Source organism: Grus americana, chromosome 4 (assembly GCF_028858705.1).
Source record: "Grus americana isolate bGruAme1 chromosome 4, bGruAme1.mat, whole genome shotgun sequence".
Classification (NCBI taxonomy): Eukaryota; Metazoa; Chordata; class Aves; order Gruiformes; family Gruidae; genus Grus; species Grus americana.
Window position 1 is genome coordinate 63,109,389 of NC_072855.1, and position 10,507 is coordinate 63,119,895.

Consider the following 10,507-nt stretch of genomic DNA (forward strand, 5'->3'; position numbering starts at 1 on the left):
GGGAGAATCCAATCAAAATGGTACAGCTGATCTCCCAAAGTTAGGATGCAGTATGTTAATTTGGCATCAACAACTGAACATAATGTGCCACGGGAGTGGGCTCACCTGTTTTCCTTCTGCTCTTGCAGAGGGCATAATATTGTCTCTACTATATCAATGGGACAGGAGTGAGCACTGAAACACTGCTAATATTCAAGGAAGCTTTGAGCAGATACTTAACTTTGATTGTTTGCATAAGTCTATCCTAAGTCCTTAAAGCATCCTGGTAGGACTTACAGCAAGTGATTGATTCCACTTGCCTGCTTGAGTGCTTTACTGATCCAACAGCTCAGGAAGTCATACATGCTCAATACTATCATACTGCTACTTTCCCTCTAAGCTTTTTGTCACTTTTGTATAATTGAGTTATTCCTAGTTACTTGACAGTGTTTGGGGATGGCAAGGTGGAAAGCCAAAAGGTCTCTCTCAGGGAAAAGATGAAGATTACACTAAGAGTTGCTATTTTTCTTCCGTCTGTAGAGCTGCTATGGAGATCGAAAGAACACTCGGAATCTGGAAGCCTATGTGGAGTGGTTTAACAGGCTCAGTTACTTGGTTGCAACAGAGATCTGTATGGTGAGCAAGGACTTTTTCTGCTAAAAGGTTTTGTTTAGTCTAGTCTAAAACTGTGAAGCTTTTTCAGGTTTGGTGTCCCTTCAGTGCACCCATTGACTTTTCATTCTCTCAGCTCTGTACTTTTCCCATGTGGATGAAGTCAGTGCAGGGCTGAAGAGGAAATAAGTTCTGTGTTTTCAGTATCATACTCATGCCTCAACCTTGTTCATGTGACACAGTGGTGATGTTATGCTGGGTTAGCCCTTCTTGGCACAGGAGTGTGTTTGGCCTGCCTTTCTCTCCTGTGAAACTCCCTTGTGAATGGAGGCATCTTTTCTCTCCTCTGTGCTGACCCCCTTCTCTGCTCTACTGTTCTTCATACCATTCTTCTTGGCAGAGTTACTGTACCTGTTGTCCTTGCTCTCCACCTGCCCAGTATCTGGGTTGTCTTTGCTGTCCTGAGAGCTTTTGAACACAATAGTGTGGCTTCCTCTACATGTAAAGCATAGTGTGAATTGTGGTGCATGTCGAAAAGACTTTTAACAGGGGTGTTGTTTCTTTCGGGGATGGGTCCGAGTGCTCTGTTTCCTGCTGAGCATAACATTCTAACGGCATCTCTTGCAGCCTGTGAAGAAGAAGCACAGAGCAAGAGTGATAGAATATTTCATTGATGTGGCACGGGAATGTTTTAACATTGGCAACTTTAACTCCTTAATGGCTATTATTTGTAAGTATGTGTCCTGAGATATTTTGTCCCTGTTTGAATCCGGATAAAGGAAGCATGGTGCTTTATACAAAAGTCTGCTGCTTAGCACGCTCAACAGTGTGAAGTTGGGAGGAGAATTGCTCAACATTATTGTAGTGTTATGTTTGTAAGAAATTATTTATTGCTGTAGTGTAAATTACAGAAAAATAAACATTTCATTGCAACTGTTCAGCAATCTAAATCCCCACTTTTTTAAACTAATTTTAGTGCTAAATTGGAATAGAAACTCTTCCTGTAATATGGAGGTTTGATGTCTTCCATCATTTCTGTCACACCATAAATATCCTAGTCATTTAAAAATTCCATACCTTTTTTACATCTGATAGGAGAATATTTTGATTTTTTTTTTAATTTGATATGTCTAGTTTGCAATGTAAGAGATAGTGTTGAGAAAACTCATTTGTGCTTTTCTACTGTATATTCACGTTTTATCAAAACCACATTAAATAATGTCATAGCACTTTTTTAGAACTTTCATTCTGTAAGAGATTTTGTTTCCAAAGTTGTTTTTAACATTGGAATTTCAAGAAAACAATGAGTCTGATTTCTGAGTAGCTCTGTTGAAAACCTTTGTTATTGTTAATAGCTGCTTTGCTTTAGAAATACTTACTAGCCTTAACTACTAGAAAGATACTTTTTTTTTTTTTTTAAATACTCCAACAATTACTCTCTTTTATATCAAGCTGGTATGAACATGAGTCCTGTGTCTCGATTAAAGAAAACTTGGGCAAAAGTGAAGACAGCCAAATTTGATATTCTTGAGGTAAGTTTGGCCAATATTTGGACATGCGGCTGTTAATAGCATTTTACTTTTAACCACTCTAAAATGTGAATTTCGCTTCATTATGACATATTTAATTTAGTATGTTTGTTCTTGTAACGGAAATTCTGGAAGATGTAATAAGAATTGTTCAGCTGACTTGTGCTCTTTTGATTTCCAAGAAGGAAATTGAAGTAACTTTTTTTTTTTAATTCCCAAACCTACCTCCTAAGAATTATTAAAAAGAAAATGTAGGTGACCACTTGAAAGGGCGATGTATTTGTGAGGGATGGTGTGGATTGACCTAATGCAGTTCTGCCTTGGAAAATTAAGTTGAGCTGTAAGGCAGCTGCCTTGCCCTTTCAGAGAAATTTGTCTGGCACTAATTGATTGCCAATTACCTTCAGGTAGTAGAGACCTTTGTCAAAGATCATGTAGGTGCAAGTGTATGAGTTTGTGATTTACCCAGTAGATTATTTACCACAAGTTAATTATCCTGCTGTAAATGGTAGTTGGTTAATTCAGGTTATTTATTAGTAAGATAAAGAAAATGTAAAGTTTTGTACTTGACACAAGCATGAAATGTTTATGAATATCATCAGGAGATTTGACTTGTATTATGACAACAGATTAAAACTGGATGGCTGTAGCCGTCCCATACTTCCTTCCCCCATCCTCGGGTGGGAAATAGCCTTCCTTGTGTCAAGGGTGGCTGCACAGCTCAGGAAGTTGCTCTTAAGATTAACAGCCCTATTTCGTTCAACCTTATTATGCAGGCTGGACTTCAGTGGTTAAGGACGTGCTTTGTAAGCCATGCACACATCCTAGTCATTGAGGCGCAGCAGTCAGTCTTGGAGCAATGAGGTGGGGGCACTAACAGCTTTAGGTGTCTGATCCATTCCAACTGAATCAGCTCCAAGGAACCTGCATACTAGTAAGAGCAGAATATTAGTGGCAAGACCCATTGTTGTCTTAGTTTCATGATTTTGGCTTTTGAATTAAAGCTGAGCTACCCTCTTTGTGGAGAGAGAAAGTAGGTCCATAAATCCTGCCTTTGCTTTCCTGTCCCTGACTTGTATTGGATCACTTGTTGTGCTGAGTGAACATTTTTTTAAAACAAGGTTCTCTTCTGATCAAATGAACAGATAAAGAGATACTGCAACCTCTAAAAGGCCCTATTTGTGGTGCTGTTCAGCAGACCTCTTGCTTTTTAAAGTAGTTGCTCAAGTGAAAAAGAATTGTGTGTGGTGATGATACTGGCTCATTATTTACATTTTTTCATGCCTTGTAGCATCAGATGGACCCTTCTAGCAATTTTTATAATTACCGAACTGCTCTGCGTGGAGCTGCTCAAAGGTCTTTGACAGGTCATAGCAACAGAGAGAAGGTATGTTTACAAAGGACTTGGCAGTGGGCAAAAATGAAATGTGCTTGTTAAGTTGCATGGTAAGCTTTTATCTTGGGATTCTGATTCTCAGCAGCTATACCCCTGGTGGTCTTTTAAAAAGGATAAAAAGCCTCAAAACTGAATCCCTCTTTACTGGGAATGTCTAAATATTACCTGTAAGCTACCAAGAAAGTAAATGGAATACTTGAGGAAACCAGGTGGCTCAATGAAAATTACCATCTTAGGGCTGCCAGTTCAGTTTGGTGCTGACTGAAAGCTGAAACATGAAGTGGTTGCTTTGATTATTTAAATAAAATAAGTATATTGCCTTAGCTCATTTCTTTTTTGACAGAGAACTTTATCTTGCAAACCAGTAATTCAGATGGAAAGGCTAAGGACTGAAATGAGACTGCTAGTAATTTGTTCTTATAGCAGCTACCTGTGCTCAATTTTAAGTGGTTTATGGTTTAGGGTTAAAAAGCTTTAAAATTTACTCAGAAAAGATATTCTAAAACTCAAAAATAGACAGAGCTTCTGTCTAGATTCTGTGGAGTCACCTTCCTGTGTACAGTCTTTAGATAAGCTATAAGTATACTCTGGAGTTTTTTAGTGGAAATGGTGAGATTAATCAGGTGTTTGTGTAATGCAGTGGGTTAAAATCCACCTTCCAGATTCAAGAGTGGCTGTGAACTATGCATTAATAGAGGTGGCATGCTTTTACCCTTTAGAATAAGTTAGCTTTTGAGAAATAAACTGGATTTGGTCACACATTAATGTAGAATTTCGGTTGTAGTTCTTATGGAAAGGAGCCAAATAGCTTCCTAGCTGCTCCCCACTTTAGAAGCAGTCCCTCATCAGCTGCTTATAAAATTAGGACTTCATGCTCCATTAAATAAATGTGATCTCGGTGCTCATAGAATAAACTACCAGGCAGGATGAAGCAAATCCACGTGCAGTCTGCTGGTCTATATTGTTGTTATACACTTGTAAATAAAAATTGGGAATTTTTTCTGAGTCCCAAGGATCTGTTCACATATTGTTCAAAGTACCAGAAGTTTAAATGTAAGATGCTTCTTTTCAGAGAAAAGTGAGTTTTAAGACTTCAGAGAAAGAACTTACAGATATCGAAATGATGCAGCGAGTCTTCTGTGGAAATAGTGATAAGTGATATTTGTTTTATCCCCAGTTGCAGCAAGGATATGTAGCTGTGAAAATTTTTGTAGGATGCGAATTAAAATCATTTTAAGAATGTAAGAATGTTCCAGCATTCTCCGAAGAAAAATACTTTGATTTATTCAGTTGGCACGAAATGCTTTGTTTTAAGCCACTAAGTGCCAAGGTTCAATTTCTTGCATGACCTCAGGGAACTGTAGTTTGAACACCATTCATGCTGCTAGCCCCAAATTTTCCATGCTGTGCTTTAATGTGCATCTCCCCTCATTTACCAAGTCCCTATCAAGAGATACCTTGCAGGAATTATATGTAAGAAGTAGATACCTCTCAGCTCTTATGTTCTGGAATCTGCAAGGAAGAATGAGAAAGTGAAAACAAGAGGGACATGACATAGAAATTAAATGAGTTAGGCATATGGTTGTTCTAAATACACCTCAGAGCCACAGTTTACAAGCAGTGGAGTGCCAACAGGTACTTTAATTGTGACCTTGAGGTAGCTACATACCAAGAAGAGTTCAAGGTAATGCAAGCAGTTTGGCACAAAGCTGGAAATAAAACTACAGGGATTAACTTGCCATTGAAGGGAGGACTTTATAGAGAAACATCATGTGTTTTAAAATGTAGTGAATGCAAAATTTTTTGTGCTGTGAAAGAGAGAGATATCATACAGATCTTTTAGTCCTCTGGTATTTTGCTTACCTTTTGTACCACCTGACTTCCTTGTATTTTTCTCTGTGGAGCATTATGTTTTGATTCAGGATCAGACTGAGAATAATGTTATTCTTTCCTTAGATCGTAATCCCTTTCTTCAGCCTCTTGATCAAAGATATTTACTTCCTCAATGAGGGTTGTGCCAATCGTCTTCCAAATGGTCATGTTAATTTTGAAGTAAGTAGAGTGGGGTACTGGTACAGGGTCAGCCCCTTTAACAGAAAACCAAAGCAGATCATTATTCAGCTTCCACTGGATTCTGGGAGAGCAAAATTAGACTGGAATTTGAGTGTATCTGTTCTTCTCACAGAACCTGGGAGGTAGTCAGGAAAAAGCAGTTTTGTTGATGATGGAATGTTTATAGAAACCTTCTTGATATTCACAATTTCTTAGTGGGAAAAAAAGTCAGAACTTTTTCCTAGTGCTCAAATTCATCTAAACATTTCAACTCACAGATTTATTGTACTTAAAGACAAAGTCATTCAAATTAGTGTTTTAGAGTTTCTTTTTGAATTCCACATGTAAAAGGTGAGTTCATCCTTTGTCAAGATATGCATGCAATATTTTTGTACATGTAAGTCACAGATTGTCTCTGAAGAAACATGTGATAGAGCAGCAGTGAAGGAGTTTTGAGTTCCTTGTCTTTCAGTAGTTCTGTCTGTGCTTTCACGCTTGTTATCTGACAGCGTGGATTACCCAATGATTTGTTTTCTGGTGCTTTCAGCTTTCAAGAAGCCTGGGTCACTCACACAACACTTCAGTACATTTTGCTTGTAGTCATTGGCCTGAATTAGCCTGTTCTAAAGCTAGACTATGTGAGGATCTGGAATGTCCTTTTACTTAAGGAATCCATGTGCACTTAGGCATGTTAAACTTTAATAGAGTTTATCAATGAATGACATCAACACACTACATGTGGATTGTTTATTTTTGGCATAAATTTCCAGCAAGAAAATTGAGCATTTTGGATTAACTAATTAAAATGGAACATCTGGATTTCAAAATGTCAGTATTAAACATGTAGAGACTTTTGATGTGAAAATCGCTAAATATTTCACTGCAAAACAAACAAAGCATGAGCGTCATCAAAGTGAAAAGTGGAGCGTAAGGAGTGTTATCAGCTCCTTGAAAAGAAACTGAGTGCAGATAATGATCTACTATTCATAAATAACAATTTTACCAGGGTGGGGGAGTGGGCAGTCATCCCAGTTTGAAACAGAAATGCAAAAGTTAGAAGCTGAGTTGTTAAGTCAGATCACATTCAAACCTAGCTTAAATGCTGGGGAGAATTCAAGCCTTGGACTTGAAACCAAGATATCTCTATTTTTAAAAAATGTTCAGGGTAAATAGTACTGTTCAATATATAGCACTTCTGTTTTCTCTTCTATTCTGACAGAAATTTTGGGAACTGGCAAAACAGGTCAGTGAATTTATGATGTGGAAGCAAGTGGACTGTCCTTTTGAAAGGGATCGGAAGATTCTGCAGTACTTGCTCACTGTCTCAGTCTTCAGTGAAGATGGTAAGGAGCTCTGGACTTTCTGTAGGTCTGGTGTCAGTGGCTACTGCATGTTAAGTTGTTGCTTCCTCACAGTAAAGAAAGACTTTGTCCTGAGACATCTCTGTCTGGCAAGTAAAAAGTGCTTCTCCCTTACAAATGAGAGAGAAAATAAGATTTTTTTTTTTTCTTTTTAAGTGCACATGGTCTGTGAGAATTGACATCCTTTTCTCTGAAATGGAATGAGAAAAATAGATTGCATATATGGTCCCTGTAAATATCATCTGAAGTGTATTTATATGGACTTTCAGGATGCTTTACATTAAAGGGTGCTGCTTGAGAAATAAAATGTGGACTTTGCTGGTTGCTTACAAAGCACCATGTCCCTGGGCTCAGGGGGTTTTTTTGAGCATATTCTTCCACTCTTGTGCTTTTGAGTTTTCACTAGTTGTTTTTTTACCCCCTCAGGGTAGTCTTTGTTCTCATGCACTGTTTGTTAGTATTGTCCAGATGTAATTATAAGAAATGCTGTACTTCCTAATGGGATTCTGGAGCCCTAATCTGAGGGATGGCTTATGCAAGCCCGCTTCATTTAACTTCAGTCCATTTTCCAGGGAGAGCAAATTTTAAAATGCCAGTAGGACTAACATAATGTATTTGCTTCCAACTGCAGCACTTTACTTGGCTTCCTATGAGAGCGAAAGTCCTGAAAATCACGTTGAAAAGAACAGATGGAAAACACTAAGGTTTGTGTCAGAGGTTACATGTATCAATAAATAAAGAGAATGGGATACAGAGCAAGCATCAAACAGTTAAAACCAAATTGCACACTACATGTTTCAACAGATGGGGCACAGCATTGGTGTAAATCCCCCCCTCCAGTCTGGGACTTTTGGAAAAAAGAGAACAGTCAGTCTTTATCTTAAACACTGTTGAGCCTTCTCACCCTTACGGGATGGGAACTGGAATAAGTAATTTTGTATCTTAACTTCTTGTGTTATTCAGTACAGGAAAAAGTACTTTTTAAACTTCAATGAAATCTCTGCTTCCTCACAAATACTATACAGAGCACTCTGGTTTCCAAGCAGACATTTCTGCACCTATTGCATCCCTTTATGCACCTAGCCTTTCAGACAGGAATGAAGTTTTCAAAAAGATTGCTCTGGGGCAAATGCATTCATGAAACCAGGTAACAATTTAGACTCCTGGCTGGGAAAACCAAATTTAAGCAAAATCTTATTTTTGGCTTTTCTTCTACTGCTGGTTGAACATAGCCTTATCAACTCTTTAATTTTACTAATTGTGGAAGAATACATGAATCATTATGGCATTGTTTTAGCTTTGCCAATTAACTTTTTTTTTTTAAAGTTGAATTCATGGCAGCAGAGAAAACTAATCAGGTGCATAGATGGAGAGAGAATTAAGCAGGTGTATAAATAGGCTGTGTTTTCACCACTAAGCCATATCTACACTTTAGTCAAAAAACTACTGATATCACCATGAGTCAGGTGTTCTTGTCACTGTTGCAGGCAGCTGGTATATTAACACCTAGAAGTACCCATGGATATAACATCCCAGCTCTTCTGATCCACTCTGCAGGACCACAGAGAGAACCATACACCACAACCCTAAGGACCTTTGGGCCGTGTTGGTTTTTCCTGGGATATCACAAGGAGATGTAACAATTCCATCTGACTAATCACTGTTATTTTGAGGAGAGGACAGAAAGGGAGAGTTACTAACATTAGTGCACAGACACTCTGCATTACACAGGGTGGCAAGATGGACAAATACTCTGAGCTTGAAAATCTGTGTTAACACAAACCTCAGTTTCACAGGATCCTTATCCAAGGCACTCTGAAGCTGTCTGAGAACATTTACATCTTTCTAATGATTGTCTTTACTTATTCACATTTCCATCTTCCTTTCAGGTCAGCACTTCTGGGAAGAGTCTAGTGCACAAGATCGCTGCTGTTTCTGCCATTGGTACATTATGTGGATTATGAAGGGGCATGGCTTAGTTTATTTTTCTGTACTCTGAGTGGCATTGAGTGATGAAAAATGTGGAGTCAGTTGTGATACTGTGTCAGCAAAGATGAAGCAAGTTAACTCAAGAACAAACGGGCAGCTTCTCACATCTGACAGATGAGATAAAATCGCAGCCCACTCAGCTGTGATTCAGGCTTAAGTATTGATTGAAGGCAGCACTGACAGAATCATTTGAAGAACTCAGATGCTGCCTATGAATCATTTCACACCTGGAAGGAATATTTTTCCCCTTCCTTTTGCTGCAGCTTGCTGCTAATGATGACTCTGCAGAGCTGACAGTAGATTACAGAGGAGAAAAAAATCTCCATTCCTTTCGGTGAAACCCAAGTCTGCATTGAAGAGCTTCCATTCCTAATAAGCTGAATATAGCCAGGAACTTTGCATGATTGAGAATGCTAAGAAGATAAAGGACTGGACACAACAAATTGGCTGCTGGGAAGAGTTTCTCCCCACCACTGTAATGGTGGCTTGGTTTTTGTTTCTTTTTCCATTATGTTTTTGAGTTGGCTGCTGGTAGGCAAACTCATTATAAGTTATTTAAAAAATATAAAGTAATACAAATCAAGGCTGTGGTAGAAAACACACCTGCTACAAAAATATAGTAGCTATGTAGCTTGGACTATTTTATAAGTTCTAGGGAGATTTTTTCTTTCTTTCAGTCATTTACAACTAGCCACTACATGCTACAGACATTCTTATTTTTACTATACAGTTTTGTTACTCTAATTTTCCATACTTGACCTTCTTCTTATATTAGGTCGAACAAGCTGACTTTTCTAGAATAGTCTTTGAGAAACTGGTGTACAAACTGCATTGAAATATGAAAGTATGTTTTTATTAAGTCATTTTTATAATTGCCTTTTTTTTGAAAGGGTAATGATGGAGAACACAATCCACTTTAACTGAAATAGCAAGATGCCAAAAAGAAAAAAAGATGAGGCTTCTTCTCAACTACAGCTGTGAAGAAAACAGTCTCCCTGTGTGTGTTTGCTTTATGGATTATGTTTATGACTGTGAAGTAGTTCAGTGTGTTACACACTCCTAATAAGTTTGTAGTAGCTCTGAATACTTAGTCACTCTATTTATCCTAGGAAGAACCTGATGGCAAAAAAAGAAACTGTAGCTGTAAATCACCCTGGGTGCAAAATCATTAAGCAAAAAAAATACTTGGCAAAAAAAGGTATTTACAATTAACCTGCCACTGTTATTTAAAAAAGAAAAGAAATAAGAATAAATATATCTATTTGTTGCACTGCATCTCTTGAGTTTTCAGGTAAGCTGTTGTTTATGTCCATGTCTTTTCTGTCTATGCCTTTTCAGGCAAGTATTCAATTTTTTAATTCTGTAAGAACATGCTGAAGTAGCTTTCATCAGTGGAGATACTGTCCTTAACTACAGCCTGTTTGCTGATACGAGGTGCTGGAAGCCACTGAGTTGCGTGTTCCATGAGCACCAGCACCAGGGCCATAACCCCTGACAGTGGAGGAGGATTCCTCTCCTCTCCCACTCATTGAGTAAGGGTGAAGGAGAAAGAAGAGGCTGTCTTTGAAACAAAGAGGCTGCTTCTGCAG

General features: G+C 38.2%; 1 protein-coding gene across 5 annotated transcripts in view; it reads left to right on the forward strand.

Annotated features, from left to right (window-relative positions):
• Positions 1 to 10,185, forward strand: part of RASGEF1B (RasGEF domain family member 1B) — a 35,851-nt gene extending 25,666 nt beyond the window's left edge. For 3 of the 5 annotated variants that reach the window (XM_054823658.1, XM_054823662.1, XM_054823659.1), the window contains 8 exons: positions 520 to 615; positions 1,219 to 1,321; positions 2,044 to 2,123; positions 3,412 to 3,507; positions 5,473 to 5,568; positions 6,788 to 6,911; positions 7,561 to 7,633; positions 8,819 to 10,185. In XM_054823658.1, coding sequence (XP_054679633.1) covers positions 520 to 615; positions 1,219 to 1,321; positions 2,044 to 2,123; positions 3,412 to 3,507; positions 5,473 to 5,568; positions 6,788 to 6,911; positions 7,561 to 7,633; positions 8,819 to 8,843 — 693 coding nt within the window. In that variant the 3' untranslated portion in view covers positions 8,844 to 10,185. The remainder of the gene's footprint in view (positions 1 to 519; positions 616 to 1,218; positions 1,322 to 2,043; positions 2,124 to 3,411; positions 3,508 to 5,472; positions 5,569 to 6,787; positions 6,912 to 7,560; positions 7,634 to 8,818) is intronic. The other 2 variants (XM_054823660.1, XM_054823661.1) reach the window with 2 other exon arrangements.
• The last annotated feature ends 322 nt before the right edge of the window (positions 10,186 to 10,507 follow it).